At 31.0% G+C, this 19,304-nt stretch overlaps 1 protein-coding gene across 11 annotated transcripts in view; it reads left to right on the forward strand.

Annotated features, from left to right (window-relative positions):
* Window positions 1-19,304, forward strand: part of LOC132745172 (zinc finger protein 500-like) — a 99,964-nt gene that overhangs the window by 71,114 nt on the left and 9,546 nt on the right. Inside the window, exon 5 of one of the 11 annotated variants that reach the window (XM_060734191.1) lies at window positions 17,643-17,872. The exons of 3 other annotated variants lie outside the window; for them this stretch is intronic. In XM_060734191.1, coding sequence (XP_060590174.1) covers window positions 17,643-17,857 — 215 coding nt within the window. In that variant the 3' untranslated portion in view covers window positions 17,858-17,872. Of the gene's footprint in view, window positions 1-293; window positions 439-2,660; window positions 2,891-3,749; window positions 3,992-5,646; window positions 5,874-8,733; window positions 9,269-10,432; window positions 10,809-15,365; window positions 15,593-17,642; window positions 17,873-19,304 lie in introns of those variants that run through there. 7 more of the 11 variants (XM_060734224.1, XM_060734174.1, XM_060734166.1 and 4 more) reach the window with 7 other exon arrangements.

Consider the following 19,304-nt stretch of genomic DNA (forward strand, 5'->3'; position numbering starts at 1 on the left):
TTGGATGGGAGGTCTTTTTGTCCTAAACAAAATGTCTGTTACAAAATTATTCTTCATAAAAAGATTTCTTTTAATGGAATTTTATGAAAAAATATTGATTTTTTTAGCAATTACCTGTGGGGCATCCAAAGGCATTAAAAAAAAAAATACAAAAATACTAGCAATCTAGGGTATACTTTTATATATAAGACTTAAAATACAATTTTGTTTTTTTGAATAGATTAATGAGAATTTCTTGAATCTTAGAAAGTGCAACAATATTTAGAAAAATATATTATTGTTTATATTTTCAGCTATTATAAAGGAAAAGTTTGGTGTGACAGACACAACCATTAGGTCTGTGATGAGGAACAGAAAGAAAATTATCAAAATGCGAAACTTCATTTATAATGATGAACAGTCTTAATTATAAGATACACATGTACCATTTTTTTTTGTGTTATATATAGAGGATATTGAATGAGTGTGGGTTTAATACTGAATTTATTGAACGAGCTCAATAAAATGATATTATGCACGCCTCTGGCCAACATAATATGAGCCGTGTCACGACAAAACCAACATAGTGCGTTTGCGACCAGCATGGTCTGGATTCATGCTGGTCGCAAACCCACTATGTTGGTTTTGTCATGACACGGATCATATTATTTTATGCAACAAGTTCAATAAATTCAGTATAAAACTTACACAAATTTAATATTCTGTTGATCACATACCAAAAATAAAGACTGTAGTGAAAAAGAACCATTTTTCATTGGCAAGCCTATAGTATAATGCTAACATTAGTCGCATCATGACGCTATGTTTATATAACGCAAACGACGTCACATCAGAATATTTTTACGGAGTTGCAAAAGCAGCATGTGCGTGTGATAAAGAAATTTTATTTCATTGTGTGAGCTTAAACTAGAAATGTGTCGTAACGCGGCGAATGCAAACCGCATGCAGCCAAATTTCAAATGTTTTTATTAATATTTAGATACTTAAAAGATCAAATTCTGGAGTCTCTACTGTAAATGTTGTAATAATGTACTGTATTTTTTTCGTATTTTTTTTTCTAGTTAAATTAAGCAAGGCATGCCAAGTTTTTTCCACCATTTCCACAATGGTTTATAACATTATGTACTCTTTCAGTCAACATATTTTCCTATTTCTAGGGTTTATTTTCATATAAATTTTAACAGTAAAATGTTTCTAGTTAGAAAGTGTTCATAGTGGTCATGACTTGTGAATGAATTGAAGAATAGTCTGAAATAAATCTGGAGGACAATCTTGTAAAACTATTCAGTGTCTTCTTTCATCAATTAAATTCCTTCACACTCCATCCAATTATGTTTCAATGAAACATTTAGTTATAATTTTACCTTTAAATGAATTCAGTATTTTTGTAATATTCCTGATGACATGTTTGACATTACAATTTTTATATTTTTTTTTTGTTGTTGAAATCATCAATAAAATGGTGTTCCTTTCATTTCTTATTTATCTGATTTTGGTGTCTACTCAGTTTATCTCAATTTAATTTTAAGTAGTTAACATTTTGTATCTTTAACATTTAACATTTTGACTGCGAAATAAAAGACTTGTCAAAATATATCTGTGTTATCTATTACTTTGTGAACCTTTAAAGATCATCTGTCACTTTCAGATTGTTATAAACTCAGTGGTCATTTCCATGTGTTACAAATATTCATCTTACTATACAGATACCTTATAGTAAACATCTTTGATGATAATAATGCCTAAGTTTTTAGGCATTTACCTGAATTTCTTTTTTTTTTCTACTCCTGACACTTTTTTTTTTGTATATAAAACCAATTGAAATAATACAGAGCTACAGGTTTTCTGATATTTTTAACTCGCAACCATGAGGCCATAATGAACTTGCTGTTTTGCAAACAAAAAGACAAAGCATGCCAATTAAATAAAATATTCCGATAGGTACCCTTCTTATGAAATATCCTACCGTGACCCAAATTTGGCGTTCTCCTAAATTCGGCGATGTTTTGTTTTTCATCATTCACGCGAGATTTCAGAGGTGAAGGTCAATCATGTTTATGTCCCACGGTCTATTTTTACAACTCCAGTGATTTTCTGCGCTAAATATGGAGATACGGCTGGTAAACATTAAAAATTGTACATGACATGGAGAAAATTGTGTGTTTTACCTGATGCAATTTCAAGTTTATCTATACTTCCCTCTATTTGATTGATATTGTTGCTTAAAATAATTTGACAGTCGCCATTTTTTTTCTAATATTACACTAACTATTTTTACTGCCGATCTAGGTCAACATACTACGTCACAATCCCGCCAAAATAAAAAAATTACTGCAACCAATCAGAATCGCCGAATTTAGGTGACGTATTCAGATCGTAGTAAGATTTTACATCAGCCATATTTGTTTATATCTTGCAACCGCTGAACGATTACATTGTTAGAAATGAACTTAAAGTAACTTTTAAATATTTGTAGTAAAATTATATCAAGTATAATTATAGATTACTGTAGTTTATTGAAAATGCCGTTGACATTTGTTCTTATATCGCCGAATTTGGGTTACACCGGGATATATTATAACAAAATGATTAAAAAAATCTAATTGTCATTTTGATATGGTACTGAAAAATTAAATTGTATTCTTTTCTTTTCATTTCAGCTTACTCCTACGAAACAGCCCAGTCGCAGAAACCACGAAAATTTCATGTGTGTCCTATATGTGGAAAAGAATGCCACGCTCCTTCAAGTCTAAAGAAACATATGAGAATCCATACTGGAGAGAAACCTTTTGTATGCCAAATTTGTGGCAAAGGCTTTGCACAGAAAAGCAATTTGACAGCCCACTCTGTTGTTCATATGAAACAAATGCTTTGAATGCATTGAGTCTATAAATGTGTGACAATGTTGTACACGTAGGTTGATTTGAGATTAATTACTTTGACAGCTTGGAAGTACTTGGTGCTTTGTACAGTGGATTTTGTTGACTCAGATTTATCCAGTTACAAAATGGTTGACTGTTTTATTGAATGTGGTTTATTTAATAGGGGAAAATGTAAACAAAAATATATATCACAGAGCTATGTTATGGTAATCAATAGAAGTAACAAATAAGCAGTTGCAAAAATGTAAAAAAAACAACAACAAAAACTATTAATTAAAGATTAAGGTGTAAATTATTCTCAGTAATGGATGAAATGTAATTGCGTTTAATAACATGAAATAAGATGGCGGAAATTGACCAGCTCCAAGGGCCAATCAGTCTCAAACAAGGGATTGTGGGTCTGGATTAGAAAATTTTCTATTTTTAGAGCTTCTTATCTTTCTGTTATATAAGTATCTGTATATATGTAATTTCTTAAGAAATGTGAATTGTACTGCAGGTTATTGAAAAGACAATACACTTTATACTTTAAAATATAAAGTGAAAAGAAAAAAGTGATGAGTGACAAGGTTTCGTTCATACTGCCAAATGAGAGCACCTATACCTAGTGATAGTTGATAAGAAATGTACATCTATGAGACAAGAATGAACTCGCTGTTTTCCAAACAAAAAGTAAAAGATTTAAAATATTTTGATAGGTACCCTTCTTATGAAATACCTTATAATAAAAAATGATTTAAAAATGTAATTGTTATTTTGATATGGTACTGAAAAGTTAAATTGTATTATTTCCTTTTTATTTCAGCTTACATGTATGAAAAAGATGGTACTGAAAAGTTAAATCTTATTCTTTTCTTTTCATTTCAGCTTACTCCTACGAAACAGCCCAGTCACAGGAACCACGAAAATTTCATGCGTGTCCTATATGTGGAAAAGAATGCCACGCTCCTTCAAGTCTAAAGAAACATATGAGAATCCATACTGGAGAGAAACCTTTTGTATGCCAAATTTGTGGCAAAGGTTTTACACAGAAAAGCAATTTGACAGCCCACTCTGTTGTTCATATGAAACAAATGCTTTGAAGTTATAAAACAGAACAGAACATTAGAGCTGCGTCACGACAAAACCAACATAATGGGTTTGTGACCAGCCTGGATCCAGACCAGCCTGCGCATCCGCGCAGTCTGATCAGGATCCATGCTGTTCGCTTACAAAGTCTATAACAAATAGTTAAAAAAAACTGATAGCGAACAGCATGGATCCTGATCAGACTGCGCGGATGCGCAGGCTGGTCTGGATCCATGCTGGTCGCAAACCCATTATGTTGTTTTTGTCATGACACGGCTCATTTCTTTTATTTGAATCTTTTTAGTCTAAAAAAGTGTGACAAGTAATAATATTATAATAGGTTGATACAAGATTAAAAACTTTGACAGCTTGGAGGTGCTGGATGCATCCGCTCTGTTTAAATGTTTGGTTGAGTTTGTTGACTCAGATTTATCTGGTTACAAAATGGTTGACTGTTTTATTGTATGGTTGTTTGATAGAGGAAATGGGAATTTTATTAAAGATTAAATTGTGTATTTTTTGAAGAGAAGTGAAATTATATTGCAAATAATTGAAAAGGAATACAGGTCTTACTTTATATTATGAATATACTTTAAAAATGTAAAGTGAAAAATAAAGAGATAAGTGACAAAGGCTTCATTCATACTGCCAGATGAGAGCATCTGTTACCATTTGATAGTTGATAAGAAATGTACATCTAGGTTTATCGTTGAAAATCAAATTATATGTTATATATATAGGTCAAAACTTTTAATTTTTATTTGAATGTAAATTTGATTTTCAAAGATTTAAACAGCTTGTGATTTTTTTTTTAAAGAACTAAACATAAATAATTATGACTTAGTTTTTAGTTTGTTGTTTTTTTGTTGTTGTTGTTTTTTTTTGTCTCTGACCTAGGATATTTTACTTATTTTCATTATATGTATCTGCATGTACTTTGGATTATATGTAATCCGTACAATTTATTGAATTCATTTGTTTTGTTTTTTTTCCATAATTAAGATGTGTTTTGTATATTGTCTCTGTAAAAAATAAATGAGCCGCGCCATGACAAAACCAACATAGTGCGTTTGCGACCAGCATGGATTCAGACCAGCCTGCGCATCCACGCCTTCAAACCCTATTACAAGTAGAGAAACTGATAACAAACAGCATGGATCCTGATCAGACTAAGCAGATGCGCAGGCTGGTCTGGATCCATGCTGGTCGCAAACGCACTATGTTGGTTTTATCATGGCGTGGCTCAAATGTTAGTTTAAATAGCTGTAATTTTGTTTTAATTGTATAAAAAAAAACAATTTTTTGTTAATTTTGAATGTTTGACATTTTGAATGTTTGACGAGGATACATATGGTCTTGCATGTTCCAAATATACATGTATCTACATTTGTGTGTATTTTGCTTTATCTTGCATCCTTAAAGAACTTAAAAATTCTCACGATGTGATTGAAAATGTGGTTATTTGTTGATTAAAATAAACGCCCTTTCCCCCTCAAATTACTTTCATGTGATAATTTTAGATGTGATGCTATTGCACCATATTGTATCCTAAGGTAGAGGGTGATATCTTGAATAGTGGAATGATAAGACTTGTGATTCTTTACATTAACATTAAGACATGTTATGAATTTTATTAGAAAATTGTCAGTTTGTAAAGTCAGTGAAATAATTTTTTACTTTTTCTTTATATTTCCAGTGTTCCCTCAGGAAAACATGAGACAGAGACCTAAGAAATCTCACATCTGTCCTATATGCGGAAAGGCATGTTCTGTACCGGCTATATTGAAACGACATATGAGAATTCATACTGGAGAGAAGCCGTTCATGTGTTCAATTTGTGGAAAAGGTTTTGCCCAGAAGAGCAACTTGACGTCACACGCTGTAGTTCATATGAAGGGGAATTTTTGAGTTGGACGTTGACATAAAAGTCCGTACCTTGTACCACATTTACCACTGAAGCTGTTTACTTTAGAAAGTATAAACGTCAGCTTCTGGATTATTAATTGAATTGAATTATAAACATAGTTCACTGTTCAAACCCAATAACTCTAAAATAGATAAATTTGACAGATTTGAACCCCTTTGTTAGTGTAGAAAAAATCTTGGTTCAGGTTTCGTAAGCAAACTGCTAACACAACTGCTGAAAATATATGACTTTCCTTTTATTTATACTTCAATAATCAGACAAATTACATGGCCTTTAAGCCAGTGAACACCCTATGGCTGATGGTTTTCAATCAAACACTAGGGATAGTTGAACATGCTGTTTAAGACAGAGCTAACTACAATGTATACTGAATTTAGAGTAAAACTTCAATAATTGAATAATATTTGAAAAGGCACACGAAAAAGCTTTTTCAGAATGTGACATCATCGTCAAAGAAATAGATGTATTTCTGTGAAATCTCAAACTTTTGAGATTGAAAGATCCATTGTTTATGCAATTAATGATATGGTATTGTTACTTATTCAAGAAAAGAATGAACTTTTGGGTCATGTATGTGAATTGATGATTCTTATTGAAATGTGTTAATTGAGACATTTATGTTTTTGTATTAAGTTCAAAGACAATACTGAAAAAACAGGGGTCATTTATAGATTATTTTAAAACTATATTATGATAAAAGTAAATTTAAATGGAGGTAATTTGAAGTGAATATCATGATGAACATAGATTATGATGAAAGCAATTTCAAGTGGAAATTATGATGAAAGCAATTTCAAGTGGAAATTATGATGAAAGTAATTTAAAGTGGAAATTATGATGAATGTAATTTAAAGTGGAAATTATGATGAAAGTAATTTAAAGTGGTAATGATGATGAAAGTAATTTAAAGTGGTAATTATGATGAAAGTAATTTAAAGTGGTAATGATGATGAAAGTAATTTAAAGTGGTAATGATGATGAAAGTAATTTAAAGTGGTAATGATGATGAAAGTAATTTAATGTGGTAATGGTGATGAAAGTAATTTAAAGAGGTAATAATGATTAAAGTAATTTAAAGTGGTAATGATGATAAAAGTAATTTAAAGTGGTAATGATGATAAAAGTAATTTAAAGTGGTAATGATGATGAAAGTAATTTAAAGTAGAGATTATAATGAAAGTAATTGAAAGTGGAGATTTATGCTGAAAGTAGTTTAATGTTGTGATTATGATGAAAGTGGATGAAAGTGGAGATTTTGATGAGTGTAATTTAAAGTGGGGATTAAAATGAAGTTAATTTATAGTGGTGATTTTAGTGAAAGTAATTTAAAAGAGGAAGTCTAAGGATTTGTAGAAAATTATCATCTAATGATATATGATAAAATGCTTTATTTTATTTGAAATTTTAAATTTCATGCAATTAAACAATACATTTACATTCAGCTGCTTAGTGTTGACATGTCTTGACAGGGAAAAAAAATTACTCTGACGTTGAACAGTTCAAGAATTATAAACTAGAGGACACCTCAGTTATAACATTGTATATTATTGTTTTTTATTGTTAATGTTTTGACTTAAAAGATATTTCTCCTATTGACAAACATTTCAACATTATTTGATAAGAACATTTCAATAAACTGTACTTCCACATTTTTTTTTGTCGCTTTTACCCATAACAAATCAAGATAATGATTTACTTTTACAATAGAAGTCAAGGCTTTGTTTTTAGTTCTTTACTCCCAAGTAATAAATAGTGCTGTATTCTATATATACATGTATGTATAACATATAATAATATTTCTATCAATTATGGCCCGTTTAGACTGGAAGAAGACACTTCAATTCTACTGTGAATATTTTCTCTTCCAAAAAAAGTTTTATATTGGCCCCCTAATAATAAAGCTATACATAATCAGGCTAAAATGAACAACTCCTTGACATCAACAACTTATTAAATAAAACATATGTATCTCCTAAACCTTTTGATGGCATATTGTAGGCTTAATTTATATACATGTAGCCGGGTGTTGTCAGGGGTCAGCCTTAGATAATGTTGTAAGTTTAGCATTAGATTGTACCAAAGGCTGAATGTATATTTATATATTTATTTATATTTCGAGTTGTAAAAAAGGTTTTATATCAAATCATGTTCTTTATTTTTGCTGAAGGAAAACTGATATAGATTAATTATTTCGAATGTATAATAATTTGATACAAAAAACTGTTGTGTATGTATGTTGAAGAAAACAAAACTATTATACATGTACATGAAGATTAATACAGACTTTATTGTAAATTACATTGTTTATATTTCATAACTGTGAGTGTTTTATTTATTTCTTTTTTTTTATAAATAGTTATTTATTTATTTTGATTATGTATATATTATTAAATAGAGGATATTTGTTTAGTTCAGTGTAAGATCGGAATATATTTCACCGAGTGAGCACCAAAAGGTATATTTCACGAGTGGCACAGCCACGAGTGAAATATGAATTTTTGGTGCTCACAAGGTGAAATATATTTCGATCTTACACTAAACTAAACAAATTTTCTTTTTATTATATGCAAAGAAACGTTTTAAAAAGACATTAAACCTAATACTGAATGAAAAGCGCGCCAAATAATAATACAACGTGACGTCATTTACGACGTCACGTCATTAAGTTGGTACCCAGTACTGTGCACGCTGGTATTTCACTGAAACAACGTAAGGGGCTTAAATTCAAAACAGTGAAATTATCAAAGTGGTAATTTCACTGTTTCAAACAGTGAAATTACAAGTTTTATATCACTGATATATTTCTATAAACCACCGAAAAGCATGTAATAAACATGTTTATTTTTGTATTTTCAGTGTCTTCAGGAGGGAATACGCGCCAGCGACCGAAAAAATGTCATGTATGTCCCATCTGCGGCCAAGCATGTCAAGTACCGGCTATTTTAAAACAACATATGAGAATTCATACTGGAGAAAAACCGTACACTTGTAAAATTTGTGGAAAAGGATTTGCCCAGAAGAGCAACTTGACGTCACATTCAATTGTTCACGTCAAACCGGGTGTATTTTAAATGCACCAGATGTAGTATTCTACTACTGGATTTACTAGAACTTCTTTGTTTAAAAAGAAACGGACACTGACAATTCTTTGTAAAAGAGCCTCAAATTCTTCAAAATGTGACGTCATCATTAATAAAAAAGATACAATTAAACTAGTTTTGAAGTTATGCAATATACAATTCATTAGAAATTTACGTGTTTGTTACAAGAAATTCCGACGCCAAGTTATGATTAATATTACATCGGGTTAAAATGCTGATGACATCATTTGTAATTCTAACATTTTCTTGTCTGTAGAAATATCTAGTTCGAAGAAAGAGTAAAATGGATGACAGTTGTGTGTAAATTTGATGTGTGTTGTGTTAGATATTAGGATTCATTGAGAAATATAGACAATAAAGAAAGTATTAAGCTACAAATTGTTTGAACATAACTTACTTCATAGAGTTTTAGGGTGTTCACAGTTAGCACCCCCGTGCATTTGGTGGTGTACACTATTTCTTATATTTACATACTAATATACAATATAAATTGAAATTTTATTGTTTCTAAGCTTGTAAATTGAAAACTTACAGCAGTTGGAAGTATAGCGTTCACTCTACTTTTGTCTAACCGCTGAAGTCATTCGGAAAATATCGAAGGTCCGCTTTACATAAGCAAAGAAAGTACATAAGTATGATACTGCATTATTTTACAATTATAACTTGTTCTTGCACTTGAAAACAAGATTGCGCAAAACGGCCAAAATGAAAATAATTCTGTCTTTGTTAAGTCGGGTCTCTTTATGGATGACAGTAGTCAATACAGGCCCCATAGCACCGGCTTAAATTTTGATAACTTTCTATGTATCAGATTTTTTTTATCTAAATTGATGCCCTTTGTAATGTGACTAAAAGATATCCCGGGGAAAAGAATCGTGTCTTAAAGGTGTAATAATCTTATTCACCTTTATATGGTGAAATATTTTTATAAAAATTAAAAACATTAAAATTATTTCGTTTTGATACCTTAATGGTCGTTTCTTTAAGAATTTGTTGCAAAGAATATCTGGGTAATTTAATATACGTGATTATTGTATGTAAACAGAATAAATGATTCCAGAACGAAATATTCCGCAGCGTTTTAGTAGATCTAGAGATGATTTGACGCATGCTTTACTGGATAATGATTTTAATGAAATATACCGACAAGTTTCTTTCTTTCTAGGTATTCTCTAATTTTTTTAATCACATATTTAATTTCTTTTTTACAATCCAAAGACAACAAATAGTATATAGCTTTATATATTTTACATGTATAGAAAATGCTAGATGTCGTTATTACGTACATGGGCATACAGTTTAGATTTTAGTTCATTTATACTGTTCCTCATAAAGTTTTGTATATGTTTCCCTAAATGGGCTTAGATTTAAGCCTAGTGGTTCTGAATGAAAATTAACTTCTATAAATATAAATGACATACACAAGATATTAAAGTTTGAATTTTATATTTCAGATCTGTCGTCTTCTCCAAGAAGAGTGCAGCGGTATAGGCACGAGTGTTTAATTTGCGGTAAAATGTTTCCAGCGCCGTCCTTTCTTAAACGACACATGAGAATTCATACTGGAGAGAAACCACATTCCTGTCAAATTTGCGGCAAAAGTTTTGCCCAGAAAAGCAACATGACGTCACATATGTCAATACACTTGAAACAAACATTTGATATTTGAGTGAATTCAGGCAATTCAAAGGACAAAGATATTGTTTACAAAAGTGGATATAAAAGATTAGTTGGAAGAGAGATTTCACTAGATTGTGACGTCATTATAGAATTACATAACTTTGACATGCTTTTGTTACCACAATCGGAACACCTCATCTATTATTCATAATATTCTCGGACTTTATATGACTTAATACGGACTGAAAATAGTTAATTTACATGGTTTAGATGTAAACAAAACAGAGGGTGTAATCTTTGTATAGTGTATAAAGAATGTATATATTTGACATGAAAAGGAAAATAAATTCTATTTTGGTAAAATTTTGATGAAATTATGTCTGGCAACCATGATCAATTTAAAAACGCCCTCTGATGTACATTGCATAGATCACTCAAATTATTAGTTGATACAATAAGAATTTCATTAACAAAAGAGCACATGTCAGTGTTTTTGGTTTAATAATAAGAGGTCAGAGTACGGAGTTATCAGTTATAATCAAATACGAATTATATGTCAACAGGGATACATTTTGTACTTTGGTTTCTACAACCATGATAATAAAAATAAGGACGGTTTACTTTCATACGGGAAACGGACAAAAGCCCTCCCATCCAAAAAAAAGCCCTCCCGTGAAAATGATTGGGCGGACAAAAAGCCTCCCGTGATATTAACAAGGCGGACAAAAATATATATGTATGTTAAATGCCTGTGTTTTTGCAATACACTCGACATATTAAAATTGTAACCTATATATTTGTTGTTGTTTTTAATTGGCCTAAGTATGTGTATGACCTAGAACCACTTTTCATTCAGAATATACCTGTCTGAAATGTTTAACGAAATAACTTTTAACACAAATGTCCTTAAAAACAAACTCACTTTTAAAAGTAATTGACTCATTACAAGACACATTATAAATGTCTTGGACTTTTAATTTTAGTTAATTTAAACCTTTTTTTCATCATTTATTGCTCTATTAATCTTAACTTAGTCATTAGTCATTTACGTGAATAAATCTGCACTTACAGATTTTGGCACTTACTGTTCGGATGCCTGTCAGGAATGTGCTCAAGCTCATACAAACATGCTTATGCCAATGGAAAACAAAAATATATATGATTACAATTTATATATGTTGAGTGCATTGAAAAGAAAATACAAACTATTCAACGTAAATATATGTATTTGATGCGGGAGGGCTTTTGTCCGCCCCGTTATTTTCACGGGAGGGCTTTTGTCCGCCCAGTCATTTTTACGGGAGGGCTTTTATCCGCTCTGTCATTTTCATGGGAGGGCTTTTGTCCGCCTTTTCATTTTTGTCCGGTAGGGTGTCCTACACTCCTTTTATACTTGTATCTTTAAATAAATTTTATTTAGATGAACTTTTACTCGATTTATTTATATAAACTTAGTCAACAACTCGCAGCATTTACTATTTGTTATCATGTACTTAGACATGCGGTTTTAGTTTTTAGCACATTTATACTGTTCGTCATGGAGTTTTGTATATGTTTGCCTAATGGGCGTTTAAGCCCAACAGTTTAATGAAAATAGAATGTATATAAATTACATACACAAGATATAAAAGTTTGAATTTTGTATTTCAGATCTGTCGTCTGCTCCAAGAAGAGTGCAACGGTCAAAACACGAGTGTTCCATTTGCGGTAAATTGTGTCATGCAACATGACGGCACATATGGCCACACACTTGAAACACAAATTTGATATGTAATTTGGTGAATTCAGGCATTACAAGGGACAAAGATTGTTTACAAAGTGGGTGAAAGAGAGGCGTCACTAGTCTAGACTGTGACGTCATTAAGGAGTGATATAACTTTGGCATCATTGTTTTATCACAATGTAACTCCTCTTCGATTATTTATATTAATCTCGGGCTTAATACGGACTATAAATATGGTTGAAGATGCAATCAAAATAATGAATGTATATACATTTGACATTTAAGGGTTTTGGGTAAAATTATGATAAAAATATGTCTGAAAACCAAACTGTAATTAATTAAAATAATAAAATATAATAAAAATTTGTACGTTCGGTTTTTGCAACCATAAAAATTAGTATTTAAATAATGTGATGTTTACTTTTATACATGCACCTATAAATTTATAGCCTGGGATTCAGGCGTTGATAGCTTTTGCTTATTTATAACATTTTTTTTTTCTTTATTCATAACAATTTATGCGCTATTCCGTATTCGCTCGTCGTTTTGATAGTATCAACTCGATATACCAAACAGAAACATAAAAAAAATCGACAGACTGGAACCCAGGCTGATAAATTTACTATATTTAGATGAACGTTTTCCCTTTATATTGCAGTAAACTTAGTCAATAATTCACAACTTTAAATTGCTATTCGTTTACATAATAAGTTTCTTAGCATAGGTTAGACCAAATGGCCAAATTATCGTATCCGTTCAGTGTATTAAAGGGAGACACAGGCAAAATTTTCACTTCTTCGTTTTGAATTTTTCATTCATTAACCTGTATATGTCCTCAAAATGAATACACTAACAAAACTTTTCTCCTTATAAAGAATAAAATGGTGGTTTCCTAACTTGACCCACGTCGGTCAGGTTAGAGCTTTAAGATTTCACAAAAGTTGCCACAGTGAACTCTGGAAATGTTAAAGAACATGTCAATTGAATGATTTATGTTTGTTTCAATCATACAATATCCACAATATCTGTTGCTGTAACTTCCAGGGTTTGTTCAAGTCACATGACTTGTTTTAAAGTTCTGTCGGCGTCTAAATTTCGTTCAAGATATATAGATATATTTACGCTTCAAACCCAAAATATATAATATTTAAACAGAATTTAATACTGGGATTTTTACAAATGTCATTTTAGCGTGATTTGAGAACATAAGATCATTTTGATATTTTTGTCTTTAATTTGTATGAGTATCCCTTGTGTTCGAGGTTCTAATGCGAAGACTGATGGAAAGGGTCGATATTTCCAGTTACATGTATTTCCGTGTTTGTATACTTATGCAATTGATACAGTAAAATTATTTTGCAAATTGGATATGAATTGATTTATACATGCACCAATGGTCTCAATGTTTTCTATGTATTAAACAAGACATTTACTAAACAAGACACATGCCTGTACCCTAGCATCATTAGCAACTGCCCCTCCCTTATTCTTAATGGACTTTGATTGCAACCTTTAAACTATTTTATCAGATGCCCGTTCGTGCCTGAAATAATTCACGGAAAGGCACCTGAGGTCTTCCTCCACCAGTAAAGCTGGAACCTGGCCATATGACCTATACTGTGTTGGTATGACGTAAAACCCAAACAAACAAATAAAATATTTTATTCGTAGGCACATTGTAAATTTAAGTAGTCTCGTATTGATCGAATACATTTTTGTTTCACATAACGTAGTTAAGGGTTTTTTTATTATTTAATTATATAGAAATAACTAAAGTAAAGCAAAAAGACCTGGCACATTCAGAACTTGCCTGGCGACAGGAGGACTGCAAAACAAGCCCCCCCCCCCCGCAATACCACAGAAATTAATTTGGCATTCCATTCTTACTGATACATTTTTCAAAAATCTGGTCTGCAACTTATTTAAAATTTAATTAATTTAATTGTTATCACCTCTTTTGACATGAACTATTTTTGACAATGGACTATTTAGAATGTATGTACTAGTACTTGACATCAAAAGGAAAATAAATTCTATTTTAAATGTTACAAATATATAATATATATAATGTTACAAATATAAAATGTTGGACTTTGTAAACATATAATGTTCCTGGTTTCATGTAACATGTTCGTATGTTATTAGCGACCTTAAAAACATCACTGTGTTATAAGTAAACGATAATGACATATTTCTTATTGAAACAGTGGAATTCATTTTATGAAATATTTTTTTTCTTTTTCAATATAACCAAGAGTGGCTCGTTGGAAACACCTCTGCCAAGTTAATTGGACTTGTTTTTAAGGTTTAGATATATATTTTTTCGTATAAAGTCGTAAGCTGTACATATAAAATTAAAGGTGATAATTTCAAACCTTTTGCAAACTTGTCCCATTTGCTTAAACCTAAATTTTATCATAACATCGTTTTGTGTAATTGTGGAAAATATAATAATATCTTTCCCTAGAAAGGGTGAGTGTGTGTATTTTTCCTTAAGTGCGTGCATATTTCCATAAGTGCGTATATATATTTCCTGAAAAAGATAAGTGCGTATATATTTCAGGAGTGCGTAAATATGTATGTCCTGGAAAAGATAAGTGCGTGAATATTTCCATGAGTGCGCAAATATATTTCCTGGAAAAGATAGGTGCTTGTATATTTCCATAAGTGTGTTTATATATTTCCAGGAAAAGATAAGTATATGTGATTATTTCCATAAGTGCGTATATATATTTCCTGGAAAAGATAAGTACGTGCATATTTCCATAAGTGAGTACATACATATATTTCCTGGAAACGATTAGTACGTGTATATTTCCATAGGAGCGCATAATATTTCCTGAAAAAGATAAGTGCGTGATTATTTCAATGATTGCGTATATACACTCGTATTTCCTGGAAAAAATAAGTATGTGTATATTTCCTTGAAAAATGTTTTCAGGGATACCTTGTCTTGAATTTTATCCAATATTCAACAAAATAATTTATTTGTTCGTATATGAAAAAAGTTACTTCTTAAATGATATATTTTTATGTTTTTTCAGTGATGTACGGGGAGGAACGAACTGGAGGGCGTGGTGGTAAACATGTTTGCCAACTATGTGGAAAGGCGTTCCCGGCACCAGCGTTCTTGAAGCGGCACGTGCGCGTCCACACCGGAGAGAAACCTCATGTTTGTAGAATATGCGGGAAAGGTTTTAACCAGAAAGGAAACATGAGATCACATATGATAGTTCATTATAAGGAAACAAAATAATGTTTACATACATGTGTACACATATGTTTCTATATATTAATATTGCTCGTGTCACGTGTACAAGCAACATTATTAGTTTATTGTGACTGATTTTATTGAAGGAACAAATTTAATCAAATTAACCATAAGTTGCCCGTTGTGTTTTGTAACTTGTTATACATAACCTTTTTTGATATTTTATACGAATTTTGTAAAAAAAATTACCATTTTGATTTTTTTTAATTCAAATAACTTGAGCATTTACCACATTCTTTGCAATTCCTGACTTTTGTTGTTCAAATGTTTCCAATATGTATACATACTAATTATAAGCCTGCATATAAAACACCTTCGCCTTTTTTACTAAATGTATGGGCTAAATATAAGGCAGTGGAAATATATTTTTTGTTGAATTATTTATTGCTGAAATATACATGCAATCTGTGTAATCGTTAATGTTTATTCTAAGTAATTATAAATGCATAATGGCAGTCATAATATTCATTCTGTACTTCTTGGAAAAAAGCTGCTTATTGGGTGAACATGCTTATGGTTTTTTTAGAGATTAAAGATAAAAAAAACTGAAAGAACGCACGATTGAATGTACGTCCGTCTGGGCCAAAGTCCAAAGGTTAATGTTCTCTTCTCTTCCTAGCTAAAAGGAAAAGAACATAAACTGTCGCTTTGGGTTGAAATTGCCACTTGTTTATGTGGGAAATACCACACAAAGACCAAAGAAAATGCACATAGACCCTAAATTCTTGTGTGTCCTACAGGTAATCCATATCTGAAACTCCTGATTGGTGGTATATTAAACTAACTAAGGTGCGTTAATTCCTCGATTTTTGCGGAATTAACTATAATGTATGTATATACAAGGTCATCAGTTATACAAGGAACAAATGGAGGACCTTCATCAACATTGTCGTAAATTGTTGTTTTGTTTTAAATTGTTGTTTCGTTTTAAATTGTTGTAGATACAGATGATTCCCACTGAACCATTAATTTTCAACTTTTAGACATTTCGTTTAAAGGAAATGTTTTTTTTTTTATATATATGTTTATGTAAATTTTATGAAAAATACATATCTAGATAAGAATAAAGAGTTGTAAATTGTATATATAGTTATATTTTTCTTTCCTCCAAATTGAGTTTATAACAATTTATTTACATATTCCTAACGAAAGATAAACACGGAGTTTACGAGATACAACTCTAACCTCAAAACTTTTGTTGCAATTAAAAACACCGCTTTTAAATCACTAATATTTTGGAATTTTACAATATACATGTAGTATAAAAAGTATGCAATATTAGCTACGCCATTTTGACCTTGCAAATAACAATAGCGAGAGTATCCTTAAGCATGACATAAAATAAATTTTGGTTACTTATCACAAATGTAAATGAAGGATAACATGTGGTAATTTACTAGGTAATCAAAACAATATTCCTTATTTATACATTTTTAATTACAACATTAACTACGATGAGGGGAAACCTGCATCAAATAAATCATTAATCTTGAAAAAAAAAAGATTTTTTAATTTAATCAGTGTATATTTCTTAATTATCTTTTGTATATCTTTCTGATTTTAAGTGACCTAGGTTAGCTATGTAAGAAATTCAAATTCTATGTTTTTAGTCGTTTAGACCTCAATGGAGTTCTATGATTTGTTACTGGATATATCATTTGTTACTGGATATATCTTATGCACAAGTTAACTGTAGCACCTAAAGTGGGCGGGGCAATTTATTTGAAATTTTACTTCTTGACTGTTCCCTGCCGGGCAATGACTTTACTGGGAGTGTCAATTTTTCCGTTATTCTCCGTCCGTAAGGGGCCACGTAACATACCATTGACTGGTGTATTGCATATAAAACCCGAAAACAATTGCAGATATGCTAACTTTTTCTCATGTGATGGTCAAAGTATGTGTTATTGAATGAATATCATTGATATCAAACATTTTCAAATTTTGGACATTTTCAATTTTGCCATACGATTTCTAGTATAAAATGTCATTAGTTCGTGTAGGCATGTCATGTATTCAGCAACTAACTCGAATATTTATTGTATTTCAGCTCTGGACTATCAAGGGGTAGAAGGCTTGACCGATGGCAATAAAGCATGTCCAATTTGTGGTCGAAAGTTTCAAAGTCCGAGTGCCGTACGAGTACATATGAGAATTCACACTGGAGAGAGGCCATATGAATGTAACAATTGTAGAAAACGGTTTACTAGAAAAGGCCATCTGAAATCACACATGCTGGTGCATCTAAACACGGAGAATGTATGAAATGAGAAATGATAAAAACACAAATAACTGTTTTTTAAGAAACCAATATAGTTTATGAAAAAAAGTTAATTGCTTTTCAACGTTGAAAATTATAAAATATATAATATAAAATTGCTTTTCAACGTTGAAAATTATAAAATATATAATATAAAATGCACCAAGTGTTAAGGTTTATTTACCTATATATCGTTGAATACAACAGTTTTCTGTGCAGAATTTTCAAACACTTAAAAAATGTTTGATTTTTATTTTTAGAGGAAGTGAAAACTCTAGATAGGGAAACTGGCAGCACTGGTTGAAACTGTAAGACTAATAATATTGTGTAAACTATGAAAATATAGTGACTAAAAATTTGCAAAAATGCATTGACTACACGAAACTTTATTTTTTAAATAAAAAATTAAGAGTTTATCTGAAATTTGTTTAACGTGGAAAAAAGGTTAGGTGTAAATACATGTCTTCTGGGTCATCATCGGAGTTCACCCACCAAAGCCTTTAATTCTGACATGTTCTAGTATTTTGATCGAAATATGGCCCTCTGCAAACTTAAAAAAAAGACATGGGGCACATTCAGTGACACAACTACCCCATTTATTTGAAATGATATTATATTTTTTGTTGAATCCAGTCACTCGTTTTACTATCAGTAACTGAGAAAAGTCGAGCGTTCTTGTCCTACTGATAGCTCTTATCATTGGCACAATAAATTAAGTTACATTAATATTTAGACCTGAAATCAATGTGTATTGTTTTAAGTATGTTTTGTACAAGCTATATGCTTTCTACGTATGTAATGCTTTATGAAATATTGATGTTGTTTTTGGTAATGTTGTTGATATTGTTGTTGATGATGGTGATGATGATGGTGTTTAAAATATCAGTTTTACATGATTCAGAGTATATGACGTCTGTATATAGTCTGTGTAAGTTTATCAATAAAAATCTGGCTTCTTGCTGAAAACTTCATTATTTTCATTTTTATTTTGGTGTAGATTTTCTTTTCTATAACATGTATAACTGTACCAGATATTGTGACTGTTTTCTTATAAGTACGACAGTTGTTATAATAGATATGTGATTCCCGTTGATTTGCATTTATACACATATACATGCATTGTGTTGTTTTGACTGAAATACATCGAATATACATGATATAGCTAAGTTCAATAAAAAAAAAAGATGGACGTTTGTAGGTTACATTTTCGATAGGTATTACAGAAATGGTAAAAAGAGACTCAACTTGGATGCCTACAACACCCACGCCCCTTTCCCTCACAACGTACCAGTGTCTTTTCTGACTTAATTGAGAAAAGGCCCTAGCTGCCTGATTTTTGGGAAGACGTATCGCTAAAATTGCAAATTTAGGAGTGTGGGTTTAGAAATTTTGGGAGAACTGGGTGATTTGAAAAGAAAATACATTTGGGAAGGAACCTTTTTATAGGTCTCA

The sequence above is a fragment of the Ruditapes philippinarum genome, unplaced genomic scaffold (genome assembly GCF_026571515.1).
Source record: "Ruditapes philippinarum isolate M1 unplaced genomic scaffold, ASM2657151v2 ctg410_1_1_1_1, whole genome shotgun sequence".
NCBI lineage: Eukaryota > Metazoa > Mollusca > Bivalvia > Venerida > Veneridae > Ruditapes > Ruditapes philippinarum.